At 43.9% G+C, this 18582-nt stretch overlaps 1 protein-coding gene and 1 long non-coding RNA gene across 2 annotated transcripts; one reads left to right on the top strand and one right to left on the bottom strand.

Moving 5' to 3' along the window:
• The first annotated feature begins 5520 nt into the window (after positions 1-5520).
• LOC307032761 lies at positions 5521-18581 on the top strand. Its single transcript, XR_013806372.1, has 2 exons — positions 5521-8220; positions 12918-18581. It is a non-coding gene; the product is annotated as an uncharacterized lncRNA (long non-coding RNA).
• LOC307032759 (uncharacterized protein) lies at positions 7558-10466 on the bottom strand. The gene is made up of 5 exons (XM_079670990.1): positions 10244-10466; positions 9882-10007; positions 9610-9750; positions 9336-9411; positions 7558-9105 (listed from the first exon to the last, which is right to left on the bottom strand). The coding sequence occupies exons 1-5, from the start codon at positions 10409-10411 to the stop codon at positions 9077-9079; spliced, it is 540 nt and encodes a 179-aa protein (XP_079527116.1). The 5' UTR covers positions 10412-10466; the 3' UTR covers positions 7558-9076.
• Position 18582: the final 1 nt, after the last annotated feature.

Genomic DNA, 18582 nt, shown 5'->3' with positions numbered 1-18582 from the left:
CCAGCAGCCTGTCTGTCTGTCTCTATCTCCAGCAGCCTGTCTCTCTCTCTATCTCCAGCAGCCTGTCTCTCTCTCTCTATCTCAAGCAGCCTGTCTGTCTCTCTCTCTATTTTCAGCAGCCTGTCTCTCTCTCTATCTCCAGCAGCCTGTCTCTCTCTATCTCCAGCAGCCTGTCTCTCTCTCTCTATCTCCAGCAGCCTGTCTCTCTCTCTATCTCCAGCAGTCTGTCTCTCTCTATCTCCAGCAGCCTGTCTGTCTCTCTCTATCTCCAGCAGCGTGTCTGTCTCTCTCTATCTCCAGCAGCCTGTCTCTCTCTCTCTCTATCTCCAGCAGCCTGTCTGTCTCTCTCTCTCCAGCAGCCTGTCTCTCTCTCTCTATCTCCAGCAGCCTGTCTGTCTCTCTCTATCTCCAGCAGCCTGTCTCTCTCTCTCTCTATCTCCAGCAGCCTGTCTCTCTCTCTATCTCCAGCAGCCTGTCTGTCTCTCTCTATCTCCAGCAGCCTGTCTGTCTCTCCCTCTCTCTCCAGCAGCCTGTCTCTCTCTCTATCTCCAGCAGCCTGTCTGTCTCTCTCTATCTCCAGCAGCCTGTCTGTCTCTCCCTCTCTCTCCAGCAGCCTGTCTCTCTCTCTATCTCCAGCAGCCTGTCTCTCTCTCTATCTCCAGCAGCCTCTCTCTCTCTCTCACTATCTCCAGCCGCCTCTCTCTCTCTCTCTCTCTCTATCTCCAGCAGCCTGTCTCTCTCTCTTTATCTCCAGCAGCCTCTCTCTCTCTATCTCCAGCAGCCTGTCTGTCTCTCTCTATCTCCAGCAGCCTCTCTCTCTCTCTATCTCCAGCAGCCTGTCTCTCTCTCTATCTCCAGCAGCCTGTCTGTCTCTCTCTATCTCCAGCAGCCTGTCTGTCTCTCTCTCTATTTTCAGCAGCCTGTCTCTCTCTCTATCTCCAGCAGCCTGTCTCTCTCTATCTCCAGCAGCCTGTCTCTCTCTCTCTATCTCCAGCAGCCTGTCTCTCTCTCTATCTCCAGCAGTCTGTCTCTCTCTATCTCCAGCAGCCTGTCTGTCTCTCTCTATCTCCAGCAGCGTGTCTGTCTCTCTCTATCTCCAGCAGCCTGTCTCTCTCTCTCTCTCTATCTCCAGCAGCCTGTCTGTCTCTCTCTCTCTCCAGCAGCCTGTCTCTCTCTCTCTATCTCCAGTAGCCTGTCTGTCTCTCTCTCTCTCCAGCAGCCTGTCTCTATCTCTCTATCTCCAGCTGCCTGTCTGTCTCTCTCTATCTCCAGCAGCCTGTCTCTCTCTCTCTCTATCTCCAGCAGCCTGTCACTCTCTCTATCTCCAGCAGCCTGTCTGTCTCTCTCTATCTCCAGTAGCCTGTCTGTCTCTCCCTCTCTCTCCAGCAGCCTGTCTCTCTCTCTATCTCCAGCAGCCTGTCTGTCTCTCTCTATCTCCAGCAGCCTGTCTGTCTCTCCCTCTCTCTCCAGCAGCCTGTCTCTCTCTCTCTATCTCCAGCAGCCTGTCTCTCTCTCTATCTCCAGCAGCCTCTCTCTCTCTCGCTATTTCCAGCCGCCTGTCTCTCTCTCTCTCTCTATCTCCAGCAGCCGGTCTCTCTCTCTTTATCTCCAGCAGCCTGTCTGTCTCTCTCTATCTCCAGCAGCCTGTCTGTCTCTCTCTCTATCTCCAGCAGCCTGTCTCTCTCTCTATCTCCAGCAGCCTGTCTCTCTCTCTCTACCTCCGGCAGCCTGTCTGTCTCTCTCTATCTCCAGCAGCCTGTCTCTCTCTCTATCTCCAGCAGCCTGTCTCTCTCTCTCTATCTCCAGCAGTCTGTCTGTCTCTCTCTCTATCTCCAGCAGCCTGTCTGTCTCTCTCTATCTCCAGCAGCCTGTCTCTCTCTCTCTATCTCCAGCAGCATGTCTGTCTCTCTCTATCTCCAGCAGCCTGTCTCTCTCTCTATCTCCAGCAGCCTGTCTGTCTCTCTCTATCTCCAGCAGCCTGTCTCTCTCTATCTCCAGCAGCCTGTCTGTCTCTCTCTATCTCCAGCAGCCTGTCTGTCTCTCTCTATCTCCAGCAGCCTGTCTGTGTGACTCTACACCTGTCTGTCTGTCTGTCTGTCTGTCTGTCTGTCTGTCTGTCTGTCTGTCTGTCTGTCTGTCTGACTCTACACCTGTCTGTCTGTCTGTACACCTGTCTGTCTGTCTGTCTGTCTGTCTGTCTGTCTGTCTGACTCTACACATGTCTGTCTGTCTCTACACCTGTCTGTCTGTCTGTCTGTCTGTCTGACTCTAAACCTGTCTGTCTGACTCTACACCTGTCTGTCTGTCTGTCTGTCCACCTGTCTGTCTGTCTGTCTGTCTGTATGTCTGTCTGTCTGTCTGTCTGTCTGTCTGTCTGTCTAACCCTACACCTGTCCGTCCGTCTGTCTGTCTGTCTGTCTGTCTGTCTAACCCTACACCTGTCCGTCTGTCAGACTCTACACCTGTCTGTCTGACTCTACACCTGTCTGTCTGACTCTACACCTGTCTTTCTGTCTGTCTGTCTGTCTGTCTGTCTGTCTGTCTGTCTGTCTGTCTAACCCTACACCTGTCCGTCTGTCAGACTCTACACCTGTCTGTCTGACTCTATACCTGTCTGTCTAACTCTATACCTGTCCGTCTGTCTGACTCTACACCTGTCTGTCTGTCTGTCTGTCTCTACACCTGTCTGTCTGACTATACACCTGTCTGTCTGACTGTCTCTACACCTATCTGTCTGTCTCTACACCTGTGTGTCTGTCTGACTCTACACCTGTCTGTCTGTCTATCCACCTGTCTGCCTGTCCACCTGTCTGTCTGACTCTACACCTGTCTGTCTGTCTGTCTGTCTGACTCTACACCTGTCTGTCTGTCTCTATACCTGTCTGTCCGTCCACATGTCTGTCTGTATCTACACCTGTCTGTCTGTCTGTCTCTACACCTGCCTGTCTTTCTCTACACCTTTCTGTGTGACCGTATCTACACCTGTCTGTCTGACTGTCTCTACACCTGTCTGTCTGTCTCTACACCTGTGTGTCTGTCTCTACACCTGTGTGTCTGTCTCTACACCTGTCTGTCTGACTCTACACCTGTCTGTCTGTCTGTCTGTCTGTCTGTCTTTCCACCTGTCTGTCTGTCTCTAAACCTGTCTGTCCGTCCACATGTCTGTCTGTCTCTACACCTGTCTGTGTGACTATCTCTACACCTGTCTGTCTGACTCTACACCTGTCTGTCTGTCTGTCTCTATACCTGTCTGTCCGTCCACATGTCTGTCTGTATCTACACCTGTCTGTGTGACTATCTCTACACCTGTCTGTCTGACTCTACACCTGTCTGTCTGACTGTCTCTACACCTGTCTGTCTGTCTCTACACCTGTCTGTCTTTCTCTACACCTGTCTGTGTGACTGTCTCAACACCTGTCTGTCTGACTCTATACCTGTCTGTCTGACTGTCTCTACACCTGTCTGTCTGTCTCTACACCTGTGTGTCTGTCTCTACACCTGTCTGTCTGACTCTACACCTGTCTGTCTGTCTGTCCACCTGTCTGTCTGTCTCTACACCTGTCTGTCTGACTGTCTCTACACCTGTCTGTCTGTCTGTGTCTACACCTGTCTGTCTGTCTGTCTCTACACCTGTCTGTCTGTCTTTCCACCTGTCTGTCTGTCTGTCTGTCTGTCTGTCTGTCTGTCTGACTCTACACCTGTGTGTCCGTCTCTACACCTGTCTGCCTGTCCACCTGTCTGTCTGACTCTACACCTGTCTGTCTGACTCTACACCTGTCTGTCTGTCCCTACACCTGTCTGTCCGTCCACATGTCTGTCTGTGTCTACACCTGTCTGTCTGACTCTACACCTGTCTGTCTGTCCACCTGTCTGTCTGTCTGTCTGTGTCTACACCTGTCTTTCTGTCTATCCACCTGTCTGTCTGTCTGTCTGTCTGACTCTACACCTTTGTGTCTGTCTCTACACCTGTCTGCCTGTCCACCTGTCTGTCTGACTCTACACCTGTCTGTCTGTCTGTCTCTATGCCTGTCTGTCCGTCCACATGTCTGTCTGTATCTACACCTGTCTGTGTGACTGTCTCTACACCTGTCTGTCTGACTCTACACCTGTCTGTCTGACTGTCTCTACACCTGTCTTTCTGTCTCTACACCTGTCTGTCTTTCTCTACACCTGTCTATGTGACTGTCTCTACACCTGTCTGTCTGACTCTACACCTGTCTGTCTGACTGTCTCTACACCTGTCTGTCTGTCTCTACACCTGTGTGTTTGTCTCTACACCTGTCTGTCTGACTCTCCACCTGTCTGTCTGTCTGTCTGTCTGTCTGTCTCTAAACCTGTCTGTCCGACTGTCTCTACACCTGTCTGTCTGTCTGTCTCTACACCTGTCTGTCTGTCTGTCCACCTGTCTGTCTGTCTGTCTGTGTGTCTAACTCTACACCTGTGTGTCTGTCTCTACACCTGTCTGCCTGTCCACCTGTCTGTCTGACTCTATACCTGTCTGTCTGACTCTACACCTGTCTGTCTGTCTGTCTGTCTGTCTGTCTGTCTGTCTCTACACCTGTCTGTCCGTCCACATGTCTGTCTGTATCTACACCTGTCTGTCTGACTATACACCTGTCTGTCTGACTGTCTCTACACCTGTCTGTCTGTCTCTACACCTGTCTGTCTGACTCTACACCTGTCTGTCTGTCTGTCTCTACACCTGTCTGTCTTTCTCTACACCTGTCTGTGTGACTGTCTCTACACCTGTCTGTCTGTCTCTACGCCTGTCTGTCTTTCTCTACACCTATCTGTCTGTCTGTTTCTACACCTGTCTGTCTGTCTTACTCTACACCTGTCTGTCTGTCTCTACACCTGTCTGTCTGACTCTACACCTGTCTGTCTGTCTGTCTGTCTGTCTGTCTAACTCTACACCTGTCTGTCTGTCCATCTGTCTGTTTATATCTACACCTGTCTGTCTGACTCTACACCTGTCTGTCTGTCTCTACACCTGTGTGTCTGTCTATACACCTGTCTGTCTGACTCTACACCTGTCTGTCTGTCTGTCTGTCTGTCTGTCTGTCTGTCTGTCTGTATGTATGTATGTCCACCTGTCTGTCTGTCTCTAAACCTCCCTGTCTGTCTCTAGACCTTTATGTCTGACTATACCCCTGTCTGTCTGTCTCTACACCTGTGTGTCTGTCTCTACACCTGTGTGTCTGTATATACCCCTGTCTGTCTGTCTCTACACCTGTCTGTCTGTCTCTTCACCTGTGTGTCTGTCTATACACCTGTCTGTGTGACTTCACACCTGTCTGTCTGTATGTCCACCTGTCTGTCTGTCTATCTGTCTATACACCTGTCTGTCTGACTCTACACCTGTCTGTCTGTCTGTCTGTCTGTCTGTATGTCCACCTGTCTGTCTGTCTATACACCTGTCTGTCTGACTCAACACCTGTCTGTCTGTCTGTTTGTCTGTCTGTCTGTCTGTCCACCTGTCTGCCTGTCTATACACCTGTCTGTCTGACTCTACACCTGTCTGTCTGTCTGTCTGTCTGTCCACCTCTCTGTCTGACTCTACACCTGTTTGTGTGACTGTCTCTACACCTCTCTGTCTGTCTCTAGACCTGTCTGTCTGACTATACCCCTGTTTGTCTGACTCTACACCTGTCTGTCTGACTCTACACCTGTCTGTCTGTCTGTCTGTCTGTCTGTCTGACTCTACACCTGTCGGTCTTACTCTACACCTGTCTGTCTGTCTGACTCTACACCTGTCTGTCTAACCTCCTGTCTGTCGGTCATTAAAGATGCAAATGTATCACTGTTATTAATCAATCATAACAATTAGTGTGTGTGTGTGTGTGTGTGTGTGTGTGTGTGTGTGTGTGTGTGTGTGTGTGAGAGAGAGAGTGTGTTACCTGTATGGGCTTAGAACAGTCTCATAACACACACATGCACACAGAAGGATCCACACGTGTGTGTTTCAAAGCACACTCAAATGTGTTCCGTTTCATATACATGTAAATAAAATCCAAACAGAGAAAAAAGTTTTAAATGTGTATTTTTGATCTTCACATATTTGTTTTCCGTTTAAAACCTCTGCACCTGCAACACAACCCGCTCTCTGTGCACGGATCGCTGTGCATTCGTGTGTGGGTTTTTTGAGACTCCCCTGATGGTCACCCGATTCGTACTTGTAATTTCTCTCATCTATAGCCAATCAGATGTCTCCTCCAGTCTAAGCCAATCACATGAGCGCGCCCCCACGAGGGTAGGATTTCTTGCGTTCGTGACGTAGCGCTTCTTGTACGCATTTTGCGCTGTCCGGACTCCGGAGCTGACAGGTGAACTTCAACATGGCGTCTCGCACAAGTGTAAGTGATACGTGTCTCGGCGTGAATGATTAAATATGTGTTATGTATGAATTCTTGTTATGTTAGTGATGTGTTAGCATGGAAGTAATATGGGTGGCATCTAATGCTAGCGTTTGCTGGCAAGTTAGCTATATAATGCTAATAGACTACCTAGGATTATAACCTTACATAGCTAACATTAGCCACACATTTCTTTAACTTCTTTCATTCTCTTGCTTTCTTTTTTAGGGACAGCTTAGACAGAATGAATCCAAAGTTTTCTGCTCAAATCATTATTCAAAATATATTCCTTTGTGTTAAATGATGGGGTGGAATTGAACATTAAGAGCTGATGTTAAATAGGATTAACCGGTGTTGGTAAACAAACGGTCGAACGTTGAGCACTGTTGGTCATATTTTATCTATCTTTTCTATTATTTTCCCCCCAGGAATCAGTAAAGCGTGAAGTCCTTCAGAGACTTCAAGATCGACTGACATACATCTTGGATAGGACACCTGTTGATCTCCAAGGGCTACAGTTTGCGTGCCGTCAGGCTTTTGTATATTGAGTGCACTGGGTGACATTGTTGATTTAGGGAATAATATACAGTCTGCCCTTGATCCAGCAAGAGAGAGATAATCAACAGAGATTTGTGACCCTTGAGTTGCAAAAATGTTGTGGACGTGGGCGTCCACGATTGAATGTGTCAGTAGAGGCTCTGACACATCTGGTTGAACTGGGACTGCCATCGAGTTGCATCGCCAGACTCCTGGGTGTGTCTAGAGCAACGCTATTTAGGCGGATGACCGAAAATGATATTTCTATATCTGCTTCACATGGTGGCTGCACTGATGACGAATTGGATTCATTGATCACCACAATAAAAAGCACCATGCCAGATGCTGGCTACAGTGTAGCCCAAGGTGCTCTACTTGCGAAGGGACACAGAGTGCAATGGGAACGGGTGTATGCATCCATGCATCGTGTGGACAGTGTTGGTGTGCTCTCCAGGATGACCCGGATGGGATGTGTGGTGAGGAGAACATACACAGTTCCTTACCCTAAGTACATGGTGCACATTGACACCAGCCACAAGCTCATCAGGTGTGTCTGCATGCTGTCTGTATGTAATCTGTTCATTTTATTATTTTGAATGTCTAGTTGTATATATCTTGTGTATGTAATCATATCATTGTCTATCATTGACTTAACAAAACATCAACAGATTTTGTGTTTAGGGGTTCATTTTCATATTTTCCTTTTTTTTTTAAACAGGTACAACTTTGTTATCTTTGGGGGATAGATGGCTATTCAAGGAAGCTAAGACTATTCTATTGTCAAGAACCAACAACTGCAAAAATGTTGCCGAACATCATGTGATGGTTTTACTTTTCTAAGCTTCAGTTTATTTTCTGTACCAACAGGTGGTGATCTTTACTTACACAATCCAATCTATAGTTAATTACATATCGCCTATTACCAAACAGACGATTTGGACTTCTAAAGTCACCTTATATTTTAAGTTTTTCAGATCAAACAATATGCATTTACTTATTTACTTACTTTCAAAATAAATACTTTGAAGAACTTGTGAAATAATTAAAACACTTATACTAGTAACCGCACAATATATGTCAAGAAGCTTGCCTGAGCTATCGTGATATTCTGTTATCATTGAATAATTCTGTTGTGCGTTGCTCTCTTAATGCTGCACATTGTCATTTGACAGATGCTTCAAGTGAAACTGATTCATCAAGGTACTAATATGTTGTTTTATGTGTACTTGTATTTGTAGATTATGTACTTGAAGATAGCAGACAACAACCGGGCTGACACCCACTTGTGTTTCTTCAATGAAGCTGTGAACGAGCACGGGTTTCCTCTGAGGTATTCACATTCTTTCATATGTAATCATTAGTGTAATTGCGGACCTTTCCATCAAATGTAAATGTTCCCCTCCAATGGCTGCATCAGTGACGACCACTTTACTTTTGATGGGACTCATTCATTGCAAATATTGTCGTGCTTTACTGTTAGTTCAAAGAGGCAATCTGAACATATAAGTTCAAACAATTGCCAATATAAACGGTACCTTTCGAGGCCACAGAAGTGCTGTCGGACACAGCCGTAGCAATTGTTCATTCTATGAAAAGTTAATCATTTTATATTTACATAGCTTTTGCTTGATTAAGTTCATCTCAATTGCATGATTAGACATTTTTCTTTTGACTTATAATTGGAAGATAAATGAATGGAAGTGCTTTTCGAGATGCATTTTCAGTCAGGATCAAAAACCGTTTCAGAGCAACAGAACTACATTCATTTTACACTCAAAATCAAAACATTGTAAAAGAACTATTCGGACTGCTTTACTGTTCAAGGGATTGGGCATTGTCAAAGTCTAACAATGATAATGGACAGTCTTTTTCCAAATGTCCTTTATTTCTAAAACACGGTGGGTGTACCAACTGTAACCCTGTATCTCACACAGTGTATTGAATAGAGAGGCAAACCCTTCTCCAGAAAGATACAAAACAAACTGAGTCAGTTTGTAGCTACACAAGCCCGAAGCCTGAGCCGATGGAACTGAGGGCCATCATCAAGTCCTGGTGGAACTTCTCATGGGTTTGGTAGTGGCTTGGGAGCTTCAATTTTAGGAAGCAGGTGAGAGCCACTGGGTATTTTGAAGTAACAACCTCAACTTCAAGGTTTGTTGTGAGCAGCTCCCACCCGATCCAGAACTTCATGAGGTCACGCAGCACCTTCGAGATGCTACGGGAGACAATTTGTTATGTATGCGATACCTCAAATTGCATTATATCAAAACTTACATTTGAGCAGTAAAACTTGCAGGAATATCAACGGTTAACCCATGCATAGATTTGTATTTTTACACCGATGCGTGTGTATTATTTTTCTTCAGAACTGCCATCTCTTCAGCTGCACTACAGCTTTAGCAGTCATTACACTTAAGTCACTAGTTTAAAATAGAGAAGTGTTACCTTCCTCTGTGAATTGCCTCAAAGATCCAGTGACGAGAGCGACTTTCTGTGGCCAGTGGATGTTCTGGATCACAGTCTATAGGGGATCAAATACAAACGTGTTCTTTGCTAAGATTGAAGCTCATGTTATATGCTACAGAATTATCTTCACATGGTAAAGCATTGATTTAAGATCTACACACCAGTTTAAGAGCCCCACAAATGAAATTGCATGATAGTGTTTGCAAACAAATCCCTTGAATAACAGAAGTCCAATAAAGAAAATGGTACTTACCTGTAAGTTCAGCTCGTCATTTTTCTCTCTTGGAAATAATATGGGGTGGACATCTGGCCGATTTGAAACAAGCGGCCAGATTCCCGTTTCTTTAAGGCCTATGCGAATCTGCTTGATAGGCTGCCTAACACCGTGAAGTACCTACAAGTAAAAGGAACAATCAAACTGAGGCACTAATGCAAAAACACCACAGTAGCAGATACAAAGCAAACCTACTAATTACCTAAACATTGTATCGTTGGAATAAAAATGGTACAATATAAAATGATTACTGCATGGGAAAGAAGTTCCTGCAACAGCCAGTCATGATTGGTGGAGGTTGGAAGAGGGAGGGCCCAGGACAGGCAAAGATCAGTCCCACTGGAGGTTTCTTGAGCAGCAAGTTGTGTATTCTTGAGCTAAAACAGGAGAAAAGAGGACATCATTTAAATTGTGGACGGCAGTCTGCAAAAGTGGACAAAAAGCCTAAATCTGGAAAAATCAAAACGGGACACAAAAAGCATTGGAAATCATTTCTAGCTAAACAGCCCAGCCTTGACACATGAATGGAATCTTTTTCATAATGCACAAGATGACAAGTGTATGTAGCATTGTGGTGCAGTGGTGTATGACACCTTTTAACTAGGACACTCACAAAACCAATTGTTTCACGGTGGTCAAGATCAGGACAGTCCAGCAGGGTAAGCGCTGATGCTGCAGTATCCGTGCTCCCACCAGTCAACAGAGTCACTACAGGCACACTTAGTCCTGAGAAACCAAAAGCACCATGCAGGAAGGAATGGCCTATCATCCCACCTGCCATCTCAAACAGGTTGCTTTCCCGAAGCACAGCGGCTGCGGAGCCGCGGCTGCGGAACCCGATGCTCCATTTCCCCTTCAAATAGGCTTGTAAGAGCTGCACAGCCTTAAGAAAAAAGGAGAAATAGTTTAGACACCATGTATTGCTATAACGTAATTTTTAGGTCAAGCTATATTGAGTGTTGGTTCAACTGTGAATATGCATGTTGTAATCTTTGTTGGTTTATTAAGATTTAGCTGCAAGTGGTTATTTCAATTGAAAGACAAATGGGGACATCCCACCTAAATGTAAACTGAAGCCGGTCTTCAGTTTCTGCATGGCCATTGACAGAACGTGTCTGACACCTTGGCCGGCTGCTGCATCCCCCCGAAAAGACGACCTCATTTAGAAAACAACTAACAAGATGATATTCAACATACACTTACCAAGAGACAACACGAATCATCCTTCAAGCTTTCAATACAACAAAGTTAACTAGTTCTTTCTTTCCTGGTCTAAGGGACATAGTCCTCAACGTGCAAGTCAAAACAAACAAAAAGGCAAAATTCGACCCAGATGACTAGCTATAATGAAACATGAGAAGTGACACCATGTACCTCTCAGCCTGCACTTCAATGGAGCTGCCCAGTTAACATTGTTCATTTTAAAGAATGAAATCAATGAACTGTCCGTTTCTTCTTCTGCATCAAACAAGTCGATTGATAGAAAGAGGCGTGGACATTCATAGTTACGTTCTAGAAGTTCCTCTCTGAGCGACTGACATGCCTTCAGGGGGTCCGCTTCATTGGCCCATGCTGAAAACGTGGTTGGTACACTTCATAATATGTGAGCTTCAATTCTAACATAGTACTTCATTTATCGTCTCATTTATAAGCCCTGTATTTTTAAAGCAATATATGAAAAGGTAGTAACTTGAAGTCAATGATCCTTTCCATATTCTGGATCAAACATGTAACAACATTCATTTTGGTAATCATTGCTATTGAAGTGTTTGTGAGTAGTCACTGTTTCAAACTACACCACAGCAGTCATATCTCTCCTCTGATATCTCTCCTCTGATATCTCTCCTCTGATATCTCTCCTCTAATATCTATCCTCTGATATCTCTCCTCTGATATCTCTCCTCTAATATCTATCCTCTAATATCTCTCCTCTAATATCTCTCCTCCTCTCCTCTAATATCTCTCCTCTAATATCTATCCTCTGATATCTATCCTCTAATATCTCTCCTCTAATATCTCTCCTCTGATATCTCTCCTCTGATATCCCTCCTCTGATATCTCTCCTCTGATATCTCTCCTCTGATATCTCTCCTCTGATATCCCTCCTCTGATATCTCTCCTCTGATATCTCTCCTCTAATATCTCTCCTCTGATATCTCTCCTCTAATATCTCTCCTCTAATATCTCTCCTCTGATATCTCTCCTCTGATATCTCTCCTCTAATATCTCTCCTCTCCTCTAATATCTCTCCTCTGATATCTCTCCTCTAATATCTCTCCTCTAATATCTCTCCTCTCCTCTCCTCTAATATCTCTCCTCTGATATCTCTCCTCTAATATCTATCCTCTGATATCTCTCCTCTAATATCTCTCCTCTAATATCTCTCCTCTCCTCTCCTCTAATATCTCTCCTCTGATATCTCTCCTCTGATATCTCTCCTCTAATATCTCTCCTCTAATATCTCTCCTCTCCTCTAATATCTCTCCTCTGATATCTCTCCTCTAATATCTCTCCTCTGATATCTCTCCTCTGATATCTCTCCTCTGATATCTATCCTCTGATATCTCTCCTCTGATATCTCTCCTCTAATATCTGTCCTCTGATATCTCTCCTCTAATATCTCTCCTCTGATATCTATCCTCTGATATCTCTCCTCTAATATCTCTCCTCTAATATCTCTCCTCTCCTCTCCTCTAATATCTCTCCTCTGATATCTCTCCTCTAATATCTATCCTCTGATATCTCTCCTCTGATATCTCTCCTCTAATATCTCTCCTCTCCTCTAATATCTCTCCTCTGATATCTCTCCTCTAATATCTCTCCTCTAATATCTCTCCTCTCCTCTCCTCTAATATCTCTCCTCTGATATCTCTCCTCTAATATCTCTCCTCTGATATCTCTCCTCTAATATCTCTCCTCTCCTCTAATATCTCTCCTCTGATATCTCTCCTCTAATATCTCTCCTCTAATATCTCTCCTCTCCTCTCCTCTAATATCTCTCCTCTGATATCTCTCCTCTAATATCTCTCCTCTGATATCTCTCCTCTGATATCTCTCCTCTAATATCTCTCCTCTGATATCTCTCCTCTGATATCTCTCCTCTGATATCTCTCCTCTAATATCTCTCCTCTGATATCTCTCCTCTAATATCTCTCCTCTGATAAAGGTTACATAACATGATGTTGAGGTTACTCATTGGAAACTTCTGTTCCATAATAGTGACAGGTCAACATTTGAGAGAGTATACTGAAAATCATGTGTTAGATTTCATCCTTGTCATTTTGTAGATTCAATGTGACACATGCTCGAGGTGGTTCCATGAAAAATGTCTTGCCATGGACCCTCGAGAACTGGAAGAAGCCAGGGCAGCAGCGTGGCATTGCTGTTTGTGCCCTTGATGAAAAGTGATCGTCCCGCAAAGACCCTGCAGCCAACCTCGATGGGCATACACTGTTATTTCAGTGTTATTTGTTTTTTATACATTAGTTATGTATATTTTCCTTTTTATTTTGTAAGATTAATCTCTTAATATTTCTGTTATGGGGTTTTCCCACATTTCATTGTGTTTTTTAGAATTATTTCTAATTTCTATATTATGAAGTTATTTTATTCCTTTGTTGCACTCTATTTGTAATGTATTGTTTTTGTATTTAAAACATATTATTTGAGAACAGTTTCCTGTCGTCTGTTGTTACATCCTGTTTCTGTGTTTCCCTCAAGCTTCCTGATTCTGTTTACATGGTCCCCATACATGGTGCTTCTTGTGCCTTCATGGTTTGTTCCTTTTTTTTATTTGTTATATTCTAGACATAATATTTAACATAATTGCACACATTGAAAACCTTTGTATCCATTACAAAATAATAATATTCAAAACTAATACATAAGAATATACTCTTTAGCAAATACCACAAGTAAACTATAATAAATATAATACTGCCTTTCTGTCTCAGATTTGATTTCACTTTTAACTCGCCTGGTCCTTTTTTGTCCTCAATATCTGCCTCCCTTGTTTTAACTGTGTTTGGGTCCTGCCTTACAAATCCCAAATCCTGATTGTTACAAACCCACTAGAGATGAGGAATGCAACACACACCAGATGGTTTTGGTAATAATTATAAGTAGGTTTAATAAATAACAAAAATGGTGAACAACAAAGTTGAAGGCAAATTTAGCCTAAGCAAAACAAAGGGGGCAGATTTACTGACAACAAAAAGAGGACTCTAGTAAGTGAGCCTATTTACACACATCAAATCAATACCAATTAACAACTCACGAAATGAGGCTGCAAGAAAACACAGCTCACTAAAGGAAAACTAAACACACTACTCTAGACACATATATGATCACAACACAAAGCACATATGATCACACCACTAAGCACATATATGATCACACCACTAAGCACATATATGATCACACCACTAAGCACATATATGATCACACCACTAAGCACATATATGATCACACCACTAAGCACATATATGATCACAACACTAAGCACATATATGATCACACCACTAAGCACATATATAATCACACCACTAAGCACATATATGATCACACCACTAAGCACATATATGATCACACCACTAAGCACATATATGATCACACCACTAAGCACATATATGATCACAACACTAAGCACATATATGATCACACCACTAAGCACATATATGATCACAACACTAAGCACATATATAATCACACCACTAAGCACATATATGATCACACCACTAAGCACATATGATCACAACACTAAGCACATATATGATCACAACACTAAGCACATATATGATCACAACACTAAGCACATATATGATCACACCACTAAGCACATATATGATCACAACACTAAGCACATATATGATCACACCACTAAGCACATATATGATCACACCACTAAGCACATATATGATCACAACACTAAGCACATATATGATCACACCCCTAAGCACATATATGATCACACCACTAAGCACATATATGATCACAACACTAAGCACATATATGATCACACCACTAAGCACATATATGATCACACCACTAAGCACATATATGATCACAACACTAAGCACATATATGATCACACCACTACTTCACTAAACACGGACCACACAAGCCAAACACAGTCTTAACGACACGAGCAAAATACCAGAGGCGTCTGATCGCAGCAGAGCCTCACGACTGATAGTTTTCCCCAGGCCGTGTAGTCATCTCCGGAAGGTGTGTGCCGGATGTGCACCGGGATCGGAGTGCGTCGGGCCTGGCGTGCTCCACGCCCTCCTAACCCTCTCTCCTATTCCTTGACCTCTGAGTGAAAGGTCACAGGGTTAAGAGATAGTGGATAGGAGAATTCAAAAGGACTTAGGAGAAGAGAGTACTTTAGAGAATCGACTGCACTTTCACTATCCCACGTGTTTATGATGCGCCAGCGGACGTCATAAATGCTGCGGCTGCAAGGCATTGTGGGGCAGCATTTTCTCCTCTCCTTTCGGTAAGGGAGGTCCAGTGGTTCCTAAGCTAAAGGAGGTTATAAAGGAAGTTTGAAACCTCCTTTCCTTTCATTTAGAGAATTGGAACAGCACTTAACATGGCTGCCACTGACGTACTTCCGGGTCATTTCACTTGGTTGTGAAGGTTCCTAAGCTAAATGGACTATTGGAACGCAACCAGAGTCTTCGGAAGCGGACCAGGAAATGGTAGCCAATGATGTTAGGGCAACCACACAGCTCATTTACACATGTATAAGCAAAACGGACTGAACAGGACCTGGGAGGCGACGGCCGTCACACTGATATATACCATTGCATTATCACCCTGAAGTGAAATAAGTATTATATATATATATAATAAATGAATGAATACATTGAATACATTCTCATATTATATCAGTATTTGACACTGGAGAGTTTTTGTTTTATTCTTATCTAAAAACAGAGTGATGATAGCTCATAAAAGAGATTTCAAAGGTATTTTATTTTGAAACTCTGCATCAGATTGTCCTGATTCTCCCTGAGTGACTAGATGGGGTGTCCTGCTATCACCCTGGAGTGAGGTGAGTCTTTGATACTGGAGTTTTTGTTTTATTCTCATCTAAAAACAGAGGGATGATAGCTCATATATGAGACTTCAAAGGTCTTTTATTTTGAAACTCTTTAAGTTTTACATTCACTCAGTTATAATGTGGTAGTTATACGTAGTTTTTCTTACATTATTATTGATCACATTAGGCCTATATAGTACATATTTTAATATGTTTGGTATAATTGTTATTTACCGAGTAAGCACTTTTATTTTGAAGGCAGTTTTTCGAGGCCGCTACCGTAATGCATAGGACATTCACGCACCGCAAAACAACGCGGGTGCAGGCTTGACTCTGTTTTCCGAAGTGGAGGCTGGCTTGACCGCAGTTCCTTGTGGTTGGCGCTGATGGGGGCCGGCCCTCCACTCGTCTTCAATGTCGGTTGTTGCGCATAACAAAGGACTCAACCATTGTACATTCAATTCATAACTAAACACGCCTTTTCTCCTCATATTCTCTTTCATCATTTTTCATTTATTGCATTTTTAAGCCTGTAATTCGTTACTTTAATTATACTGGAAATACTACACGGCAATTATCAATTCCGGTAGTTCCGGATGTTGTCATATGCTACCCACGTCTGTAAACAAAACGTATTAAAAATAAACTGTACCTTCATTTAATATTCAGCAATAACAATATCTCAACGTGTAAAGTTGTAGTGTTGAAATCAGTAGGTTTCGGTGTGCAACACTCCGTGTCATGCGCTCCTAAATTCACCTCTATAGGGAAAGGAATATTAGCCACATGCTAAATGCTAACCGGAGATGAAGGATTTTCAGAATAAAGGCTTGACATCAGACATTGTGCGCGAGAACTTCAGTTTTTTCCGTATAAAACAGCATTTAAACTGACAGTATGTTAAAACTAAATTATGCCATAAAACATTGATTTTAATTTCTAACGCTAGCCTTTGCCCAGGCCTTGTTTCTCTCATGCAGGAGACTGGACAGTTCAGCAGAAAACCAAGGATTGTCTCGTCCCTTCACTCTAAATGTACGCAGAGGTGCATGTCTATCAATGATCTCCATAAAACCAAGATAAAAATAAGACCATGCAGTTTCTACATCAGCACACAGATCCATTTCCCCCAATCCAACCCAAACAGATCATGAACAAAACCCTGCTCCACAAAGTGTTTTGTGTCTCTCTTAATAATAATACGAGGTTTAACCTTTTGAACCTTAGTGTCCCTGATTGTGTCTACAGCAGTGATCACTCAGATCATTCACTTATACTCCCACAGATGAGTATTTATAGGGAACATTCGTTAGAATGAGATCAATTAGGGAGGATTTATTAGGGGACTTAATGTTAGGGCGAGTAGGACTGTCAACAATCTGAGTAACATTCAGAGAGATACAAAGGTTTTTAAAATCCTCTGACACTGCAGTTAACCAGTCCCAGTTCAAATCTCCAACTAGCACTATGTCCTTTAGTCTAGTTGTGATAAAAGATTTGCTAGTGAAGACATGGAGTCCTTGCCAGCTGAGGGGGGTCTGTAACAGCCCACCACCATGACCTGTTGACCCTTTGCCACTTCTATATTTATGGCTAACAATTCAAATTGCTTACTGATAGATTTGGAAACTAATGTGGTTACACTGAACTTATTCTTCACATAAATGGCAACGCCACCACCTTTATAAACTTGTCTTGAACACAAAGTAAATCAGCAGTAACTAGAAAGCACGATCAAACTGAACGTATTTCTTTGTTTCTTTTTAGAAGTAGAAAAAACAAAGAAGTTGGTATCCCTCTAACGGAGCATCCACACAGCAGCGTGCGTTGACGCTTGGCGGTGGGCGTATCTGAAGCTTGGGGATTTTTTGCGAGCAACGCGACCAACAACCAATCACATGAATCTCCCGCCCCGACATACAAAGCAATAGCAATGTTAAAACGAAGTAAACTGGATATAAACTCTCAAAACAGGTGAAAACCTACCAGTTTCACCCACTGTCTCTGCCCCCTCCCTCCATGCCTGGCTCCTCCGGTTTGTATCCCGGTAGATGAACAGAGACTGATCATACAGCACCGGGTGGTTCACTACCGCTATAATGAATTTTCCCTCCATTTTTTGGAATATGAGGAAATGACCTGCGTAGTCTCTCCCAGCATACACGCGGTTTGATTGGCTATTTGAAAGACTCGTCCATAGTGCTCGCTCCTGGGTATGAAGCCAAAAGGTCCGTATGGAAACATCCAGCTTGTCTCCTCTGGTCAGGTCCCGGGGAACCACACCCCATGTCCTCTCTCCAGCGTGTCCCCTCCCTGGGAACCCCCCATGTCCTCTCCAGCGTGTCCCCTCCTCGGGAACACCCCATGTCCTCTCCAGAGTGTCTCCTCCTCGGGAACCCCCCCATGTCCTCTCCAGCGTGTCCCCTCCCCGGGAACCCCCCATGTCCTCTCCAGCGTGTCCCCTCCTCGGGAACCCCCCATGTCCTCTCCAGAGTGTCTCCTCCTCGGAAACCCCCCATGTCCTCTCCAGCGTGTCTCCTCCTCGGGTACCGTCCCCCCATGTCCTCTCCAGCGTGTCTCCTCCTCGGGTACCCCCCGATGTCCTCTCTGTGCTGACGTTTAGTGAGCTGGGAGAACATTCCCATCATATGCTGATTACCAAATCATTCTATATGAGTTCGTTCATAGTTTGACGTCTTCCAATGAGACGCTGAGTCCAAACCTTTGACTGATATCTATGAATGATAGCTTGTGTAGTAAGTACACACACACACACACACACACACACACACACACACACACACACACACACACACACACACACACACACACACACACACACACACACACACACACACACACACACACACACACACACACACACACACACAATAACCCACACACAC

The sequence above is a fragment of the Notothenia rossii genome (genome assembly GCF_949606895.1).
Source record: "Notothenia rossii genome assembly, chromosome: 3".
Taxonomy (NCBI): domain Eukaryota; kingdom Metazoa; phylum Chordata; class Actinopteri; order Perciformes; family Nototheniidae; genus Notothenia; species Notothenia rossii.
Note: the sequence above shows the minus strand (reverse complement) of the source record. Positions and strands in the feature narration are given on the sequence as shown.